Source organism: Xyrauchen texanus, chromosome 4, assembly GCF_025860055.1.
Source record: "Xyrauchen texanus isolate HMW12.3.18 chromosome 4, RBS_HiC_50CHRs, whole genome shotgun sequence".
NCBI lineage: Eukaryota > Metazoa > Chordata > Actinopteri > Cypriniformes > Catostomidae > Xyrauchen > Xyrauchen texanus.
In genome coordinates, this window is record NC_068279.1 from 46,695,627 (window position 1) to 46,717,589 (window position 21,963).

General features: G+C 37.5%; 2 protein-coding genes across 6 annotated transcripts in view; both read left to right on the forward strand.

The window, feature by feature from the left end:
- The window catches only part of LOC127639669 (delta-aminolevulinic acid dehydratase-like), a 29,607-nt gene extending 26,870 nt beyond the window's left edge, over positions 1 to 2,737 (forward strand). The window contains exon 12 of the mRNA XM_052121806.1: positions 807 to 2,737. Within this exon, the coding sequence (XP_051977766.1) occupies positions 807 to 865 (59 nt within the window). The 3' untranslated portion in view covers positions 866 to 2,737. The remainder of the gene's footprint in view (positions 1 to 806) is intronic.
- A 1,584-nt stretch (positions 2,738 to 4,321) lies between these two features.
- On the forward strand, positions 4,322 to 21,896 carry LOC127643043 (F-box/WD repeat-containing protein 5-like). Of its 5 annotated transcripts, none has more exons than XM_052125580.1 (10): positions 4,322 to 4,455; positions 7,179 to 7,374; positions 8,929 to 9,086; positions 10,446 to 10,629; positions 10,728 to 10,876; positions 11,828 to 12,142; positions 13,067 to 13,250; positions 13,580 to 13,727; positions 16,790 to 17,002; positions 20,521 to 21,896. In XM_052125580.1, exons 2-10 carry the CDS (start codon positions 7,188 to 7,190, stop codon positions 20,789 to 20,791), a joined length of 1,809 nt encoding a protein of 602 aa, XP_051981540.1. In that variant the 5' UTR covers positions 4,322 to 4,455; positions 7,179 to 7,187; the 3' UTR covers positions 20,792 to 21,896. The 5 variants fall into 5 exon arrangements, with proteins under 5 accessions (XP_051981540.1, XP_051981536.1, XP_051981535.1 ...); XM_052125576.1 differs by having other exon boundaries at positions 4,326 to 4,455; positions 6,849 to 7,374; XM_052125575.1 differs by having other exon boundaries at positions 4,338 to 4,455; positions 6,801 to 7,374.
- The last annotated feature ends 67 nt before the right edge of the window (positions 21,897 to 21,963 follow it).

Below are 21,963 nucleotides of genomic sequence, written 5' to 3' on the forward strand. Positions count from 1 at the left end.
CATACTCTGTTGAAGTGACATTCAATTAATTGTAGTAAAAACCATTTGAATTAAAGGGATAGTTGACCCAAAAAGAAATTCTCATATTCCATCCCAGATGTGTAGGACTTCCTTTCTTCTGCAGAAAAAAAAGATTTTTAGAAGAATATTCCAGCTGTGTTGGTACATACAGTGCAAGTGAATGGTGACTAAAACTTTGATGCTCCAAAAAGCACATAAAGGCAGCATAAAAGTAATCCACATGACTCCAGAGGTTTAATACATGTCTTCTGAAGTGATATGATCGGTGTGGTTGAGATAACTTAAACAGATGACTTAAATATTGATATGAGATTGTTTCTCACTCACACCTATCATATCACTTCTGAAGACATGGATCACTTTTATGCTGCCTTTTGGTTTGTTTAAATAAATAAAAAACAGCATTTGGGCCCAAAATATCTTGTGTATGATTTAGGCTATTTTGCAAAATTAAAAAGTTATTTATTTTTATTTTTTATTTACTATTAAATATTTTTGTATTTTGACTATTCAGACATTATCCAAATTTGATAAGAGTTAACCTCATATAAAATTAATAGAAAAATATTAACGCTCATACAATATTTAGTTTGACTTGGCTTAAGTTTCAAAAACCTATTCTTGAGAAGGTGCCAAATTCTTGGAAGGTGAAGGGTTGCAGTTGTTTTTGTGTAGCACTAGTGGTGTTTTTCACTTGCATTCTGTTCATTCATCAATGCTTCATATTGTTACAGCTGATACTGAATGTTCTTTAAGTAATTTCCATACTACATTCTTTCTTTTAGGAGCTGACATCATTATCACGTACTACGCACCACAATTACTCACATGGTTAACGGAGTAATCTGCTGGTTCTCCTGTTTGAATGAACTTTGATCAAAGCAATCTACTGATGCTGATTTACCTGAAACTGAACTTGACCGACTTCAAATAAAACTAACAAGCTGATATTACTACACATCACAATCTGTCAATGTATATTTTTATCTGATTTACGTATCAAGTTATAAACGCATTAAAAAGCAGTTTTTGTATCATTCAAATGTTAATTAGTTTCTTTATATTATATGCATTGATTTCATACTTTTTGTAACCACATCTGTTCTCTTTTAATATGAATCTCTCAGAATGCAATGGCACTGAAAATGGACCTCAGGTTTATAATTACTGCTGTTTATTTCTCAAATGAATTTAGTTGCACATTGAATGTTCACTTTTGTATCTCCCTTTTAAGCTTTACAGTGTTTGCTGTTGTTGATCTAAAAAAAAAAAAAGGCTCTGTATATAACCAAAAAGATGAAAATAAGGGTCATTCCACGAAATCGGTGCCTTTTCAACTTAAAAAAATTGGAAAATATAATTGTTTCAAACTGATTTTTTTCAATACCCATTGAATGAAGACATCTTAACATGACAAGAAATTGTGTTGGGCCATCTCAAGCTATGCCATTTATTATTTTAGGACTGTTTATTTATTTCATGTTTTGATATTTTCCTCAGTCCTGTTACTGACTAAAGTGTTACTATATATATATATATATATAATACTTCCAATTACAAATATGCAACAGTTTGCACATATATTAGTAGTATTTTGGTCCCTTTTTTCATTCAGATTATGTCATATTTAAAACAATTCTGTTTTATATCATAATTGCCATTCAGATTACTGAAAATGTCCTATTTCAGGGACGAAATCACATTACAATTAAGAAATATGTATACTTTGTCAAGATATTTATTTAAAAAAGGGTCTTGTCCAAAATGCAATATAGTGCAGGTTACTATGGTAAGATCTGTTTGACTGTCAAATGTCATTTTTCTTTTAAAATATCAAATGAATGACAGTAACAGGACTGAGCTCTCAATAGCCGAGTGTGTGTTTAGTCGCCTATTGTTTGTCATTGCAGTTAATTGCATGCATTATAGACAAAGAGTTATGAACTTATTTACTTGCATAAACGTACCATGACAATCTGCTTCCATATGGGAGGTAATCTAGAATTATATAGAAAAATACAATCATAGAAGAAAACATATCTTTATTAAAACAAATCATCTTTGGACATATAAAAAACAACTGTCAATACAACTGCAAAATAATTCATCCACAGGACGTAACAGCAGGGAAGTTATTTTTTTTGTGTGTTGTTTTGACCGTTTCCTTCCCTCTCTACGTTGTCTGAAATGTAAATATAACACAAAAATTACTCCAATATTGCTTGTCAGTCTCTTTAGGAATAAATCAGTTAGATTCCACTGGTATACATGTTTGTGTGCTGTACTTGTTCCATGTCTATTCTTGAATGCACTTCCCTACACCTCATTCCACTGCCTATATTTTCTTGTATGGTGCAACTCAATATCACCTTCTGCTTTTAATGTAAATATTGTGCAGACTTTACATATATTTTTGCTATTCTAACCTTGAAGGGCCTGGTTCTTGGCAATCTATTTCTTGGTGATCAGACTCAGAGCTCCCTGGAGGTGTGGAAAGGCTGTTGACTACAACTGCAGTAGGTTTTTTTGCTGCACTGGTCTTTGCCTGGTCTGCTCTCCATCTCCTTCGCTTCAACACCTTTTGTACCTCATTGCATTCTTCTATGCTTTTTTTCTTTCCTTGTTCTCGGTCTCTCTTATATTTCTTTTTTTCCCATAGAAGATACCGTTCTCTCCTCTCTGGATTCTGGTCTCTACGAGCGCGATAGCGCCGTTGCTTCTCGGCTGCAGATATTGGCATGTTACTAACAAATGTAAACGTGTATAGCAAATTAAAATATGTTGATGCTCATATGCTGCTGACTCAAATGTCGCTGCTTTTAGCTCAATAACACACAAAATAACCTTTATAAATGTCTATATCCCTTAGTTGTTGTCCTAATCCTTAAATTGCATTTTAATGTTTTCCCCTGCAAATAACAAATACACCATCTATGACTGAGTTATGAAGCTGGGCTAGAATCAATGCTCCCTATTGCTCTGGGATAGTAACAGGACTGATGGTAACAGGACTGACGATTTGATGCTAATATGCTAATTTCTAGCTAACAGGTCAATGTCAGAAAGGCACATGGTATGTAATCTGAAAGGTTATTACTTCTAGATATTGATAATATTAAGATTAATAAATAATTGTTTATATGTACACTTTAAAAAACGGTAACAGGACTGATGTTGTATGCCGACCCCTCTCTAACAACCCTGATAAAACATGAAAAATAGGACAATTAAGAAGAGATAAACTTACCCTTGCTTACACTGTGGAATCCACTTAATCTAAATGATGTCACTTCTGGTTTGTACCATTATTTTATAGGGGGTTTTTGGTGATAGTAACAGGACTGATATGAAATTAGGGGACAATCATAAAATGACTTATATTTCTAAGAAAATATATCTATTTATGTCAAAACCATTGCTTAACAATGAGATTACACTTAAGACAATATAAAACTGTGAAAATTTTATAGTTTTACCAACATTGTACAAATTAAAAGTCCTGTTGAAAAAGAACAACCATAGCGAGGGACAGGCTAAAATCCTTACCCATAGCATGTAATATGTGATTTTAATTATTTAAAATTATATTTTATTGGCTTTTACTTGGTCTTATATTTATGCATATGATCTATAGTAACATTAAGTTTTTTAAATTACAAATTTATTTGTTGTTAAAGCAACTTTAGAACTGATAATTTGTTAGGGACGCAAAAGGCACCGATTTCACGGAATCACCCATAAAGTTAAAGCCAGGTATGAACATTATTTGTTTATTAGCTTTATTATTGACTATTTTTAAATGAATTCTTATTTGATATCATTAGGATTGTTTTAAACTATGACATCATATACATATTCCTTTAGGATTTTTGACCAGGTTTATTTTCTGCACATTCCTGGTTGCATGTAAAATGATATGGCCAGTGTCAGCTTTCTTCTACATAGATCTAATTGGCCCAATAAGTTTTTTTTTTTATTATTAAAATGCAATGCTTGCTATTTTTTTTATACACGCTACACATTCAATGTAATTGCAAATATAATTCGAGCATTAAACGGAGTAAATATTTTGTTTTTAATAATTAAACAGAGAAATATTTGGAATGTTAGAGAGAAAACATTAGGCTTAATCTTACCTCTCATAATCAATCATAGTAACCTAGTTGATTTTTCACTTTATCTAACTGAAGGAGGTGAACGCATCCGACGACACAGCTGCTCATCCACATTTTCTGTGATCGACTAGTTTGACCTGAAATATTCCAGCACGTATTAATTACATCAGTGTTCGATTATTGTTGTCAAAGGCTTGTGCTAATTGTTTTACTGGAGTCTGTCACTACTCGATCCGATAGAGCCGATACAAATTGAGGATGAGATATTTTCCGTGGCTTTAAACTTAGTGTTTATTACACAAGTTGTGGTGTTTGGCAGGTAATGTAGGATATATTTGAACATCTATGTGATGTATTATGCCATACGGCACAAATATAGTTGTGTATGTCGAGCGCTGGTAATGAGCTTAGCTTGAGATTTTAGCTGCTAAAGAAAATATCATTATTAACAGCGAAATTAGAGTACCATATCAGGGTTACTTTTATCGATTCATACAGTACATTCTTTTTCTATGTCATACTCTTTCCATTACTCATACATCTCTGCCATTACTCATATTCTTTTTCGTTGTGTTTTGATGCCTGTTTTCGCTTGTGGCTTGTAAAATTATACACTTCAGCTTTAATGTAGTTAAACAGACATAACTGTGTGTGTGTGTGTGTGTGTGTGTGTGTGTGTGTGTGTGTGTGTGTGTGTGTGTGTGTGTGTGTGTGTGTATATATAATTATATAATGACAAAAAAAAAAACTGTTGTCAAAAATAAATTATATTTAGAAAAGAATAAATAAGTAGTAAAAATGCCCCTGATATTTAAATCCTTGTAAAAGTTTTTTTTATTTGATCTTATCTGTGTCTCACATTATGTTCATTTGTTTTGATGCCTGATTTTATAAAGTTTAATTGATTAAGAGCAAAGATGCCCCGTGGTGACCTTAGTAAGATTTGGCCCACATTGCCATGTATAACATGACAAAAAAAGAATATATATATACTTATAAAATTATAAGAGAGGGGAAACAGGGCAACTTTTATTTTTAATATAACACAGTTTGATATAATGCTACGTTTTCTATCAACCCACGGCACTCAGACAAGTTTGTTTTTTTGCAGTTATAGGTAATAAAGTTTTATTCTAAAATACAAAACAGTGTGTTATTGAAATCTGCTGTAACATGATAATTATTGTTTATCTGTTATATCAGTGTCAATTTCTATATCAGTGAAAAATAAATAACTAATAGTAGTAAATGGTTTTTTTCTATTGGGGTTTTTAATAGATCTGTTTTATTTTCCATCATCAATCTTTCAATTTTACTAAATTCCATATTAGAGTTTTTTTTATTTATTTTTTTATAAATTAGATTAAAAAGTTTAGATTTATGTTGGCCATCATATCAGTTTTCAACCAAAATATAAAATAATTATTAGATATCGTAATCATCCAAAATGTTTATATTGGTGCATCTCTAAAGATTTGTTATAGATTTTAGCTTTAGCTGATTTTCAATATTTTCTGCTTTATATTCTTTTGATGCCTTATTAATTATAAAATAGACCACCTGTTTTGTGAATGCTGTTTAAAAACTTTTTTAAATACATGAAAAAAAAAAGAAAAACTGTATGAATTTATAATATTGGCCATCCTATTGTTTAGCGATCATAACTTAAAAATAATAAACGGCTATTAGAACTGTCCAAAGTTTCTGTTTCAGTGCATTTCTTGGAAATTATTTGTATAATAATTTGGCTCATTAACATTCATAATAGTATGTGCACATTTATTATCAAAACCTAATTTGTCTTTGTGTAAAATGCTCTCAATTCCTTAGCCCAAACATGAATAAATCATGAATTAAGTTCACATAGAGAATAGTTTAACAACGTATTCTGCTTGAGTTACTTGAATTAGATATTAACATTTTGGCCTAAGCTGTGATGTTTTTACTCAAATATGTGATGAACTCTAAAAATAAGCATCTGGTGTAGAAGGAGAGACTGTGTTACTGACTGCTTCATAATTCACAGCTGTCAGGGGCCGGTTGCATAAAACTGTTTTAGACTAGTCTTACTAGTTAGTCGTCTAATATGTTGGTCTTAATTTTTTCAGTCAGTTGCATAAAAACTTCGATCAGTCTAATTAAAGACCAAAATGGAAGACAGCACACCTCAGGCTAACTTTTGTTTACATTCCATTTTGCCATTAAAAATAACTGTCAGCTGATCCAGTGGGGGCTGAAAGGGGCTTGAGTTGAGACTTGGTTGAAGACTTTGACTTCAAAAATGGTAACAAAATGTTGTGTTTTTAATTATTTGGGTTAAATCACTAAATGTGTTCATTAAAATACATTTTGAAGCACTGTAGTCCTCTAATAAGCAAATATTCTCAGTGAATAAAAAATGTATTGAGCGTCCACTGTCAGCCATTTTTTTTAAGCTGTTCAGTGTCTTATTTTTCCCACAACGCAATGCAAATTAGACTGTCTTACTAAAGACAACTGTGAGCTTGTTTTATGCAACAGGCTTTCTATGGCGTCTTTAGCTAGTCAAACTAATTGTTAGATGCAGTCTTAAGTTAATGGCTATGTTTATGCAACCGGCCCCAGAGATCTTAAATTAGAGAAAATTAGAGGGCTGAGCCACAATTGTAGCCTTTTTTTGTCTAGTTGAAGTGGAAACAGGTAGAAAATGTCATGACTATTCCTGGAGAATAGCTTTCAGAAGACCTGAAGATCTGTCCCAGTCATACCAGCAGTGAAGTTGAGAGTGGACTTCTAGGCGAAAGATACCGCTGTGTCTGGGAGTCTGCACTGGAATCTGCAAAAGCAAGTTTGGCAGGATCAGAGCACTGAAACAGTTTTTATCTCAGATAAGCAATGTCAGTTTTCATAAGATGCACTCAACCAGACTTTGCCTCTGGCTTGTTGAAAGAATGTTTTACCATCCAGGAATTCTTCATTTATTCTGTCCTCTGCTGATCACATAAGAATGTTGCCGACATGTTTTGACAGAGTATAAACACCGTTAATGTTCGGTTCTCTTAGGATGTCAGGATGGCAAGTGGTTCTGGCTTGCCGGATAGCCTGGTTCTGGAGATCTTCCTGCAACTCCCTCATAAGGCATTGCTGAGCGCAGGACTCACCTGCCGTCAGTGGTCTGCTGTTTCACGGGACGAGTTCCTCTGGAAGGAGCTCTTCTACAACTATTACCACATCCCACGATCTGTGCCTCGCCATCCAGGTACTGAGGCCGGAACTTGCTATAATTTACACTACCCCACACAGTCAGCTAAGAGATGGAGATTATTAGAAATGCACTGAGTTTTAGCCCAACATGGGTGTCTCGCGATAAAAGCAATTGTCTGAAAGTCAATTCAGTTTATTCAGAATTTAGTTAATGTGAGTTAATGTTTTTTTTTGTGTGACCAGTCTCAGGCTCTGAAGTATTCCCTTTTCAAGTTTTCAGACTAGATTTTTTATAACTGCAAATTTATTAAAAAGAAAAACTGAAATATCACATTGAAAAAAGTATTCGGACCCTTAACTCGGTACTTAGTTGAAGCATCTTTGGCAGCGATTACAGCCTCAAGTTATTTTGGGTATGACGTGACAAGCTTTGGCAGAAAATCGCCAAATCCAGGTGTGCATTCTTCGCTGCAGATCCTCTCAAGCTCTGTCAGGTTGGATGGGGACTGTCGATGGACAGCCATTTTCACATCTCACCTGAGATGGTCGATTGGGTTCAATTCCGGGGTCTGGCTGGGCCACTCAAGGACATTCACAGAGTTGTTCCTAAGCCACTCTTGCATTATCTTTGGTCATTGTCCTGTTGGAAGGTGAACCTTTGGTCCAGTCAGAGGTCCTGAGCGGTCTGGACCAGGTTTTCATTAAGGATATCTCTGTATTCTGCTGTGTTCAGATTTCCTTCAACCCTGACCAGTCCCCCAGTTCCTGCTTCTGAAAAACACCCCCACAGCATGATGCTACCACCACCATGCTTCAACATTGAGATGGTATTACGCAGGAGCAGTGAGGAGCAGTGTCTGGTGTCCTCCAGATATGATGCTTGGAATTGATGCCAAAATATTCAATCTTCGTTTCATCAGACCAGAGAATCTTCTTTCTCACAGTCTGAGAGTCCTTTAGGTACTTTTTTTTATGTGTCTTGCACTGAGGAGAGGCTTCCGTCTGGACACTCTGCCATAAAGCCCAGATTGGTAGAGTGTTGCAATGATGGTTGTCCTTCTGCAAGTTTCTCCCATCTCCACACATGATCTCTGGAGCTTAACCAGAGTGACTATCGGGTTCTTGGTCACCTCTCTTACCAAGGCCCTTCTCCCCTGATTGCTCAGTTTGGCCATTTTTGTAGCCTTCCCCAGATCTGTGCCTAAACACAATCCATTCTCTGAGTTCTGCAGGCAGTTCCATTGACCTCATGGCTTGTTTTTTGCTCTGATATGCATTTTCAGCTGTGAGACCTTGCATAGAGACAGGTGTTTCAAATCATGTCCAATCATTGAATTTGTTACAGGTGGACTCCAATGATCCAGAGAAATGTGATGCACATGAGCTTAATTTTAAGTGTCATAGCAAAGGGTCTGAATACTGATGTGATATGTCAATGTGATAGTTCAGTTTTTTTCTTTTTAATAAACATAACTTAAAAATTAAGGGGTCTGAATACTTGCACTGTATGCATGGAATTATTTACTTCTAACCTGAAATGTTGACTAAAACAAAAGTTAATTGACATGATGTATGCACTTGTACTGATGCGTTTCCTGAATGTGCGCAGCGGCTGTGTCATGGTACAGGGAGTTTAAGCGGCTGTACGACTGCATACCTTGTGTGGAGGTTCAGATACTGAAGGAGCATCATGATCAGGTGCTGCATCTGGCCTTCTCCCACCGTGGACACCGCTTCTCTTCCTGCTCCAAAGACTGCACTGTAAAGGTATCACTGCACTTCTACTTCTCACAACAAACAACAGCTTGTATGAAGATGCACTGAAAAAATATATGCATTTTGTGGTGAAGTAAATATAGCAGAAAAGTTTAAGTACACTTGAAGTCAGAAGTTTACATACACTTTGAAGTCATTAAAACTAATTTTTTAACCGCTCCACAGATTTAATATTAGCAAACTATAGTTTTGTCAAGTCGTTTAGGACATCTACTCCAGGTTTGGCACGGGACCCATCTTTATGTCGATAGCCCGTGAAAGGAACTGTGGTACCCTCCATAGTGCTAGGGTCTTCTCCTTAAGCAAGAGAGAACAACCCTCAAGCCCACCTTGCTAGGGTCACAGCTATAAAGGTTTTTCCACCACTCTGTAAGAATCCAGAGTTTAATAGATCCCTTTTTTACCTCTTTACTATTATAAGAAATGGGAAAAAGAGACGACTTATTTGCCGTGAGTTGCGACCCGTGTCAGTGGAGGAAGAGATCCTGGTCCCTGAGAAATGCGGTTTGCTGTGGACTACGTTATTTCAACACTGTACTTTGGCTCCTACTTGACCTAGGCGGGAGGTTAGAATGGCTAGATTCACCAATTGGCTGGTCAAGACTTGCCCTGGGACTGCTCTGTGTGGGATAACTGAACATCAAATATTTCTCAGACTCCTAGTAGGCGTTGGCTAAGAGACAGTCAAGTAAATTGAGCAACTTGTATATCATCCCTGTATGTCTGTGTCGCTGTTCCTCCCTCTATTTTGGGCTCCAAGGTGGGTGGGGAGCAGAGATGATGAAACAGAAAAACTAAAACATGGCTACAAACACACCTCAAAATAGTGTTTTTTGGACATGGACACATAATACTTCAGAAAACAAATGTGCCTCTATACCGAATAATGATGGCAGGCCAAAATGTATCATTATTGAAGATGCTGCTCCAGACTATACAAATGGGTATTGCAGGAATTGCAATAGAGTAAAAGAAGTAAAATGCTTCGATCTGGTCAAATTCTTGTTGAGTGCAATAAAAAGGCCAATGCTGAAAACTTACTACATGCCTGCACATTAGCTGGACTACAAATAAAGACCTTCCCTCATCCAACTCTGAATTACAGTTAAGGAGTAATCCGCACTAGAGAGCTGGATGACGTGGATGAAGAAGAATGAACACATTAACTCAAAATTCAAGGTGTAACAAATGTTAAAAGATTAATAATCAAGAGGGAAGAGAGAACAATCAAAAATAGTCACTCCGAAAAACCTTTTCAAGGGGATATTAAAACCCAAATTAACCCATGGGCCTAATTGAAGGCTAGGTTTCTTTATTTCCATCACAATCTTTGTGCTGCATTTCTTACAGCTTTGGGACACGGAGCAACCAGATGGCAACATTTCTTTGGTTCACAGCTCCAGCATGCGGCAGTTTAACTGGGGCTACACTCAGTTCTCCCAGTTTAATGCTGATGACACACTCCTGCTGGTGTCAGGAGTGTACCTGGGCCCACATCACTCGTCCTCTGGAGAGATTGCAGTCATCAGTTTAGGTAGAGAGCATGCCCATACATACCCACAGTAACTTGTATCTTACCACAGTATGTTGATTTCTCTTTGATCTGTTGTTGTTGTTGTTATGGATCCATAGAGAACTACACTCTGCTGTCCCGCGTGAGAAATAAGCCATATGACGTGTTTGGCTGCTGGCTGAATGAGACTCACCTGATTTCTGGGAACCTGCACTGGATTGGCAACATGACCTCCTGCTCTGTGCTGTGGCTCAACAAAGCTTTCCAGGTACAGATGTGTTTAATTCTAATGATGTGTATTAGAACATTTTTAGGTGTGCATTGTGTATGAAATGCTGTTGCACTGGATCCCAGTGGGTAGTAGACCATGACTTGTCGGTTGCAAGACAACCACTGATTGACCTCATGAGTGATAGTTCACCCAAGAATGAAAATTCTCTCATTATTTACTCACACTCATGCCATCCCAGATGTGTATGACTTTCTTTCTTGAGCAGAACACAAATGAAGATTTTTAGAAGAATATCTCAGCTCTTTAGGTCCATACAATGCAAGTGAATGGTGGGCAGAACACTGAAGATCCAAATATCACCAAGGCAGCATCAAAGTAATCCATATGACTCCAGTAGTTTAATTCATGTCTTCTGAAGTGATCCAATCGGTTTTGGGTGTGAACAGACCAATGTTTAAGTCCTTTTTCACTGTACATCTTGCCATTCCAGTCTATAGGCACCATCGTGATTTAAAGTGTATTTAAGCTTCAAATCATGATCGCCAAGAAGATCATGTCAAGACTTATAGAGAAAAAGGAGGATTGGATCTCTTCTGAAGACTTGGATTAAAGCACTGGAGTCGTATGGATACATTTTATGCTGCTATTGTGTGCTTTTTTGAAGCTTCTAAGTTTTTCTACCCTTTCACTTGCATTGTAAGGACCTACAGAGCTCAAATATTCTTCTAAAAATCTTTATTTTTGTTCTGAAGAAGAAATATATTCATTCACATCTAGGATGAGTAAATGATGAGATTTCATTTAGGGGGGAACTATTCCTTTAAATAACCCTAGTGACAACCCTAGTGTGAGATCATGAGCAAATGCATTTGTAAATATTTAAATATGATTCTTTATTCAAAACTCACTTTCTAAAAGTTTTGTTTCTGTTCGTAGAAGTATTTCAGTCCAAATTGCTCGCTCTGTGTTGTCCCTTTTTATGTCCAGGATATTGAGTCAGAAAACGTGAATGTGGTGAAACGTCTGTTTAAGATCCAGAACATCAACGCCAGCACCATCCGTACAGTGATGGTGGCTCACTGCCGTCGACACGACTCTCCAGACCTGCTGCTGGACTATGAGGCTCAAGCTCAGGCCCAGCATACACAGCAGCACCAGCCTCTGCTGTTTGACCTGGGAAATACTGACAGTGAAGACGAGGAGGATAAAGATGTGGACGAGGAAGAGAATGAGCGAGGAGACAAGAGAAGCTCTGCACATCTGCCTACATTGAACCCACTTGGGTTGCAGCATGTTAAACATGTAAGAACTGTTGACTAGGAGTCATTGGATTCATCTCGCAGATATCATGTGTAATGTGCATCGTGACTTACTATATTTAACTTGGTTCTTTTTGGGAAGATGAGTCTGGGTAAATTCATAAAGTTTTACACTGTTGACTGTGGCTCAGTTGGTAGAGCGGGTCGGTCACTAATCGCAGGGTTGGTGGTTCGAATCCCGGCCCACAGGACTCCACATGCCGAAGTGTCCTTGGGCAAGACACTGAACCCCAAGTTGCTCCCAACGGTAGGCTAGCACCTTGCATAGCAGCTCTGCCGCCATTGGTGTATGAATGTGTGTGTGAATGGGTGAATGAGACGCAGTGTAAAGCGCTTTGAATACCGTTAAGGCTTAAAAAGGCGCTATATAAGTGCAGACCATTTACCATTTGTTGATTTGAAAAAAAAAAAAAAATCATTGTTTTAAAGGCAGTACAACAAATTCTACTACCATGATATATAAGTTCTTTACAATTTAAGTAACATAATCATTGATTTTTCCACATTGAGGTATAGAGAATCTCTTTGGCCGAAAACGTTTCAGGAACTTTTAACAGTTAACGAAAGCAACATGCATGTGAAATGATCCAAAATCAATTTGAGCTCAATTAAATCTATGGAAGCATAATATGGTCAAAAGTCAAACATAAATGTCTGTTAAATTTGAATTTGCAGCATTTGCAGATTTAATATATGCAGTTCAATTCTTGTGTCAGCCACATTTTCTAATACAGTCGCAAAATACTTTTATTCTAGTGAAAGTGTTATTATTTTTATTTAAATACAATAACAGATTAAACTTGATTGGAAAATATTTTAATGAACAATTGGTTGATATACAGTTGATTTATATATTGTCTGTTATGTGTACATTTAAACTGTCTGTTTCATTGTTTGTTGTGATTAGAGTCATCAGAACACGGCAGCCCACGAGCGGGTGTTGGAGGCGCAGGTGGCCAGGCTGATGGGCAGCAGATGCAACAAAGCTTCTGATCCAAACCTGATGTCTCCCTCTGCTCCTGAAGAAGGAGAGGACAAGACCTACCTCCTCTTCACCACCGGCAGCCTTACCTACTCCCCTCACCAGATAGGTGAGTGTCTGTTTGTATCACAAATAGAACAGTGTTAGAGAGCCCACATAAAGTCCATTCACTCTCCATCTCGTGTTTATTTCACACATATGGCAGATCTGATTGGCTGACTTTGACACTGTTTACACCTGGTATTAAGATGCTTTTCGGGTGATCCGATCACATGTGGTCGGCGCTAAGTACAGGTCTGAACAGGGTCTAAAATGTGATCAGATCAGATCACAAAAAGCACGAATGTGGTCAAAAACACATGTGATTGAGACTGAGATTAGCAAATACACAAGATATTCTTTAACATTTCAGTTTCATATTTTATGTGTGTGTGTCAGGTATCAAGCGGATAATGCCTGATCAGATGACGACGTGTGGGCCTGTGTTAGGAGAGGAGCGCATCACAGAGGATTTCTTTGACTCACTGGATCATGTGATTGACATACATGGTCACATCATCGGGATGGGCCTGTCACCTGACCACAGGTATGTGCTGTGCAACAGTACCTGACTAACATAGAGCTGTCCATCATAAGCTTTCAATTGACTTTCGTGTGTGCTTGAAAGAGGGTGCCCACATTCATGGAAAAACTGTTGCGATTATTGAAAAATTGTCTGATTGCAGTTATTTGATCTATCCGTGGTTATTACACTTCAAGTTTCAAACACATCTGTCCAGAAGGGAATTTTAAGCTAATATATAAATGTCATGTTTGTGTCTCTCATTGCATTGAACCCCGACTGTCTCACTGAGCCACACCTTGGACAGAACCCAGAGCGGCTCCTGTAGGGCACTTAAAGATTAACCACTTAATCAAGCGCTGTGATGTGCATGCCATCTGCGGAGGTTGGCGCCACACTTCCGTGAAAATATTAAGCGTTTTAATGACGTGCAGTGACAAAGAAGGCTTGATTTCTGTGGTTATGGTAGAATCAAGAAACATATTTTAGATACCCACAAAATCTCAAAGTTTTTCCTTCATTAAAAAATGGTGGGTTTAATCCGACCTTAAAATAACACGTGGAAGTGCAGAATATAATATAATATGTTAGCTATTCAGGTTAGCTGGGTTCCAGAAACAAGTGTAAAAGTGTTTCAATAAGACGTTTTGATATTTACATTTATTTTTCATGACATAGGTTTTTAAAGCCTTAAAATAATATAATAAAATAGGAATATAAGATTTCCTTTATGATAAATATGAATAAATAACTTAAGGTGAACAACGCACCAATAGATCTAAAGAAATATGACCGTTTCCATAAAAGTTAATCGTGAAAGCTCTAAAATTGGACAATTAATCGTCAGCCAAATTTCATAATCGTGACAGCCCTTAATTTCTTGACCTTGTGGGGACATTTTGTTGGTCCCCATGAGGAAAACAGCTTATAAATCATACGTATTATGTAAAAATGCAGAAAGTTTTCTGTTAGGGTTAGGGGATAGAATATATAGTTTGTACAGTATAAAAACCATTATGTCTATGGAAAGTCCCCATAAAACATGGAAACGTGTGTGTGTCTGTGACATTAGGTGGCGAATGTTACAACTTGTTCAATACAAGTTAAGCTCAAACGACAGTATTTATAGCATATTATTGATTACCACAAAAATAATATCGACTTCTCTGTCAAAAATTAAAAATCTGTTAAAGTGAGGCACTTACAATGGAAGTGAATGGTGGCCAATCTGTAAACCTTAAAACACTCACTTTCAAAACTATAGCCACAATACGTAAATAATATGTGTTAAAACAATAATTTTATAAAATCGCTTCTAATTTTACAACTTCGTTGTCATGACGGCCATGTCAACAAACTCTAAAATGACTGTAAAGATGTAAATTTAAATATTTTTACAGCTCAAATAATACATGAGGTTTAACAGAAGTGTTAGCCTAATGAACTGTGCCTTCAAATGTTTTTTTCACATTTTATGTTGTAGCTTTATGCTAAAATGCTTACAAATATTTTTCACTTCAATCTACACTCCATTCCACATAATGACTAAGCAAAAAAAACGGATTTTTGTTTTTATTACCTAAAATGTATTAAAAAGAAAAAAACTGAAATATCACATTGACAAAAGTATTCAGACCTTAACTCGGTACTTAGTTGAAGCATCTTTGGCAGCGATTACAGCCTCAAGTTGTTTTGGATATGATGTGACAAGCTTTGCACACCTGGATTTGCTGAATTTCAGCCATTCTTCGCTGCAGATCCTCTCAAGCTCTGTCAGGTTGGATGGGGACTGTCGTTGGACAGCCATTTTCACATCTCACCTGAGATATTCGATTGGGTTCAAATTCGGGGTCTGGCTGGGCCACTCAAGGACGTTCACAGAGTTGTCCCTAAGCCACTCTTGCATTATCTTTGGTCATTGTCCTGCTGGAAGATGAACCTTTGGACCAGTCTGTGGTCCTGAGCGCTCTGGACCAGGTTTTCATTAAGGATATCTCTGTATTTGCTGCGTTCAGCTTTCCTTGAACCCTGACCAGTTCCCCTGCTGCTGAAAAACACCTCCACAGCATGATGCTACCACCACCATGCTTCACCGCTAAGATGGTATTGCGCAGGTCTGGTTTCCTCCAGACATGATGTTTGGAATTGATGCCAAATTATTTAATCTTCGTTTCATCAGACCAGAGAATCTTCTTTCTCAATCCTGTCTCTGAATTCTGCAGGCAGTTGCTTTTGACCTCATGGCTTGGTTTATGCTCTGATATGCATTTCTTTTGAATACATTTGCAAAGTTATCAAAAATCAGATTTTTGCTTTGTCATAATGGGGTTTAGATTGATGTAGAAAAAATTATTGAAAGCATTTTAGCATAAGGCTGCAACATAAAATGTGAAAAATGAAAGGGTCTGAATAATTTATGAATGCACTATAAGCTCCGTGTAAGCTTTATGGTAACATTTCTGTCTTTAAACCCTCCAAATACTGGCCACATGTACTTCCATTGTAAGTGCCTCACTGTAACCTCCATTTTTGCTCTTTTGATGAGCAAGTCTAAATACATTTTTTGTGGTAATCAGCATTATCCCACACTTACTGTCAGCTGAGCTTAACTTGTATTGAAACCGGAATATTCCTGTAAGTAGAATTGGTACATTAGATGAAATTGAAAATTCATCCCAACAATCTTTATGTAATGTTTAGAGGTAGACCGATATATTGTTTTTATCGATCAATTGGTGCCGATAGTTGTTGTGTTTTGGGCTTGTTTATACTTAAAAGTCCCTCATTATGCACCAAATTTAACATTTTCTTAATTTGGATCAACAATAAATTGCATCAGGGATTTTTATTTTAGGACTCTTTGTCTGTGCCCATTTTTTTATCATCTGATAATCGGTTATCGGCCTTTCCCACCAACTTAGTTATCAGTATCTGCAAAATCCACTGTGAGGTCGACCTCTAGTAATGATTTTATAAATCTGACTGGAAGGGTTATGGAAGTTCATTTGGTCAAGAGGTGTTTGATCCCTGCTGAAATCAAGCCATTATTAATTAAAAATGGCCTTACAGTGCTTTTGTGTTCACAGGTACTTGTATGTGAACAGTCGAGCGTGGCCGACAGGCTGTGTGATCTCTGACCCCATGTCCCCTCCACCCATTGCTGAAGAGATCGACCTGCACGTGATTGATCTGAAGAGTCTTAGAGAGGAACGCCGCAGCCTTCGAGCCCACCGTGCCTTCACGCCCAACGATGAGTGCTTCTTCATCTTCCTCGATGTTAGCCGGGACTTTGTCGCCAGGTAACTCACAAACAGCGAAACCCTTGTACTACCACATCATTTCCCCTGTGGTAATGGGTATTATTAGGGCTGTTAACCAGTGTTGTGGTTTGGAATATTTACCGCTTACTATTTACAGAGTATTTTGATAGTTTGTTATCTTGTGATTAAAAAAGGGTACACCATGACGTTTAAAAGAGGCAAGGGTCGGAGAATTGTTTTTTTATATAAAGTGCTTGAGATGTGTTAAACTCAAAGTATACTTCGGGTAGATGAGATTGCTAAGCGTCTGTGTACAGGACATGTGACACAAATCTCATCATCAGCAGAGTGCTCGATCACTGTACCAGATTTTTCAGCCTGGAATTATTTGTACTAATTAGTGGGTCCACAAGGTGGCAATACTCACAGTTGAGCCGTTGCATTCATGAAGAAGCGCAAGAAGAAGGTCAGGAGATACCTGCATTTTTATAGCTGGAGTCTGTAGGAATATAAAGACATTTTTAGGGGTCTAAACTACTGAAGATAAATAGTGCAGTCGTAGCACGCATGCGTCAACCGTCTGTGTTTGCTGAAGTATAAAATTGAAGTTTACTTTGGGATTTGGTTTAACGACTAAAACATTCTTCTTAACTATCATTTTCTTCTTAAAATCTACCTTAATAAAAAATATTCAGATATATCTTCATAAATAACGTCTTAAACGTTAACTTATAACCACACATTTGTTTTCAATCCCAAAAGGTAAGATTAATGAATTACTTTTAATGGGTTGTTTAAAATGTGACTCTTTCGAGTCGGAAGTCACAATGGCTGTTTGTATAGAAATGTGATTAGTCCTGTTGCGATAATAAAATAATCGTCTGATTGCGGTTGATTATTGTGCTCTTAAAATTCCAATCACATTTTAATGTACAAATAAGAGAATTTTAAGCAAATATATATATATATATATATATATATATATATATATATATATATATATATATATATATATATATATATATATATGCTAAATGTCGTCAATAGCACGTTTGTTTCAATCAGTTGAACTGTTATCGTTACTGAGCCGCACCGCAGATGTCAACCAGCAGCTCCTGTCTGGAAGAGCTGGTGAACCGCTCTGATGAGTGCTTTGTCAGCAGAGGCTCGTGCCAAACTCCCTCAAAAATATAAACGTACAACTATTAACTATGATAGAGAACGCAAAGCGCTCCGGCATCACTTTTAACAATCGTGCAATGGCAAATGTTTCAGGTCATTTTGAGTTCATATACAAAGTGTTAATGACATGCAGTGACACAGAGGAGATGCACACTCTATTTCTGTGGAGTCATAAAATGATGAAACTAAATCACAAAAGGGTTTGCTTCATGAGAAATAAGGGCATGTGGGCATAATCAAAGAGCATTAAAATAACATGTGAGAGTGAAGAAATTAGGACAGAAATATTTTACTATTGCATAATATAAATATTATTATAAATATATACAAATATTTACGTTTTATGAAGAAGAAAAAAAATACAATTTTATATAAGTACAGGAGTAAATGTAAAGTTGACCAAAAAGAGAGACATATTTTAATTATTTAGATATTTAAAACATTATTTTTCATGTCATTTGCGCATTTTTACATTTTAATTCAACATAAAACACTGAACCGAAACATAACAAAAGCGCACACACAAAACACTGCTGCGTCTCTCTCTCTCTCTCTCTCTCTCTCTCTCTCTGGCATCACCGGCTCCTTTTATCTCTCTTCCGCTGATTAGGCTACTTAGCACCGGCCGTGAATCCTCTCGCCAATGCCCTCCTCCTCGTCACATGCCCCCACCGCCCGATTCAAACCAGGGAATCCTCTGGTCTTACTTCCTGGAGGGGAGGAGTTGCCCCTTTGGCCATTCCGTCACTGCTTGGTCTTCCCCGCATCTTGGGTACCTGGGTAAGATGAGGGGAGGGGAGAGAGAAAGATAGTGGGAGAGAGAGGGAGAGATTGAGAAAAAAAGCTAAGTAAAAAACTCTGGTTCCCGAGCACGCCTCCATTCGGTCCTCAGCCAGCTGTCCAGTGATCCTCTGCGAAGCTGGGCAATGGCACTGGATTCATCTCCTGGTGGCCGGCAGTGGGTCCTCTGTCCCCTGGTGGACGGCAACGGCTCCTTCACTTCCTGGCAGATGGCAGCTTCTCTTCCATATCATGAAGGACCGCTCAAGTACTATCAAACCACTCCTCTCCTCGGCTTTACGATCCTCCATCAGCCATAAGTGCTCTCTGACAGCGCGTCATCCTCCTGTCACGGGTTTTGGCACCAGTGTGGCAGACAAACCTCTCATTCATTGGGAAAGGAGGAAACAGGAACCAGATTAACAGTCAAACATCTCACCCACTACCAAAACAGGCTTGTGTAATCAGACAATGACAAATCCTATTCTTTAATAAAATATTTGAGAACAACTTGCACTTAGGAACATTCTTACGAATGTCTCATTATTTACAGTGCCTTTATCTTTTTTCTTATGTGGGTAGGGTGTTGTACCAAAAGGATTACTTCATTCATACCATTTATTTAGTATTTAGTTACAGGAGTGTCAATTGCCACAATTGCTCAATGAACCATCGGTAATTTGCCTGACGTTTTAAACTCATTTTAAGCTTGTAATCATATTTGTTTTTTGCGTTTAGTTGAGACATGATAATCTAGTACACATACACCAATAAAATAGAGCACATGTGCTTTGCATTTCTGAAGCTACAACAAAGTAAACAACAAACCAGTAAATGGTAACAGTTCTGGGTTCATGTTTGGATGGATATGACACAAGTTACATAACTACTTTTGAGTCTTTTTGATCAACTCATTACCAAGAACCGGCTCACAAAGAGTCATTCATTCATGAATTGTTGTACGCCAGTTCAGTTGGACATTTCTTTCAATTGAGGATCATGCAATGGAAAGAAATGTCTGTCTTTTGTATTTGTTATTAATCACTGCGCTCATGGAGGGACGCTCAATGTGTATTTGGCTGTAGCGTTGGTATTCTAAAGGGGATATATTTAAAGACACATCTTTTCAGGGTTTTAACATGCAAACTCTTAACAGTTAAAGCTGAGCATGCTGATTAAAACACCACCGCTAAATCTAGATGACCTTGTCAACCTCTCTAATCAACGAGTCGATTATCATGACCCATCCCTAGTTTATAAGCATAAGTATTTAAAAACACTGCAAATCAGGCCCTACTACCAATTAAAAAATGCTTGTGTTTTGTCATGTCACACCTGTCTTTATTTTACAGATAATAATGTAATTGCCACATTTAGTATTAATAGATCTGAATTATCATCATCATCATCATGCTTAATGAACAAAAAATCTCTGAATGTTGAAATGCTTCTTAATGCCTCACCAATACTTAACTATGCGGTTAATCTTCACCTGAGCTGGGGCAATAGGAGGGTTAAGTCTAACTGCTGAAGTCATTATAACAGCACCAGAATTTTTTGTTCTCTTCTAATTCATGTAATTATTGGGTCTGCAGTGGTGCAGAGGATAAGCATGGTTATATCTGGGACCGGCACTATAACATCTGCCTGGCGCGCCTGCAGCACGATGACGTGGTGAACTCGGTGGCATTCAGCCCAGCAGATCAGGAGCTGCTGCTGTCCGCCAGTGACGACTATACCATTAAAGTGTGGCGCTCGCCATGCATGGTGCGACTCGGCCAGGCCCCCTCACGCCGACCTCAGGCTCGCAAACTGCTCTCCTCGCTATTCGGCCACAGAAGTGCGAATCTGAACGGGAAACCCTGACCGGGGACCTTGCTGACCTGACCTACTGCAAGAGAGAAGACGGTCACAAAAGCCTTGAAGCAAGACACTCAGTGAGGAGAATGATGCTTGTTGGGTCAAGAAAGTGTTGAGAATGTTCGACTGTATTTCTAACTTCCACTTGGCCCTCATGCAAGATCAGTGAGCACAACGGTCCACCTAAAAGACGAAAAGCACTCTTCGGGAAAAGAAACAAGGGCTTTTTTGATGTGCGATTATGACACAAAAATTGCTCTTTTACTGCTATATTCTTTGCCGGGTGGGTGAAAGATGCATTCAGGTGCGCAATAGCATGTCAGTGTGGTTTAAAAGATGGATGTTAGCAGGATTTGTGATTTTGTAGGATATTTGTGATTTTCTGCTGCAAATGTGCGACCAGTATCTGCAGCCATTTTACCAAAAGGCCAATTCAGCTTACCATGATTACAATTCTGATTACATCGGAGCTACCCATCCATGCCATTTTATTTGCGCAAATGGGTTTCTTTTGTTTGAAATCATAGATTTACTTCAATGGCCTCCAAAAGAAAAGAACTTTAAACTGTTTTGTAATCTCAGGGGAACTTAAACTGTCGTCTTTGCATAATTCTTGTGATTATTAAACAATGCTTTTGTGCTGCAGCGCTGTTATGTTCACGTATTTATTTTATACATCTAATATGACAGATTTCACAACAATTTGTGCCGGTTGGATTTGTTAAAACTACTAAGAATGAAAAAGCACAAAATACGTCACATCAGGTCAACAGCCTAAGTATTTCATTCTACATTATAGGTTTGTACATTCTAGGGTGCTTTTCCATTTTATGCCCATTTAAACCCCAGCATTGTATAATAAAGTTAGAGAGCATAGGTGCTCATCTGTAATAACCTCAGAATTCATTTTAAATGAAGATTGAGGCAGATCCCCATGCCTTACTTATATGGTGTGTGAAGCTTAGCTGTGATAACGATTCCTTTTTTTATGACGTTGTACGACTTCTTGACTCTTCCTTGTGATTTTATTTGTGCACATCAAGCAATTTCTTTAGATTTTGTATTGTGGTGTAAAATTTGTTTGCCCCATTAAACACTTTTTCTTTTACCAGATTGCAGTGTTGCTTATAAAAATTATTACCCGTTTCCCAAAGCAGCTACATCTCATGTGACTATTA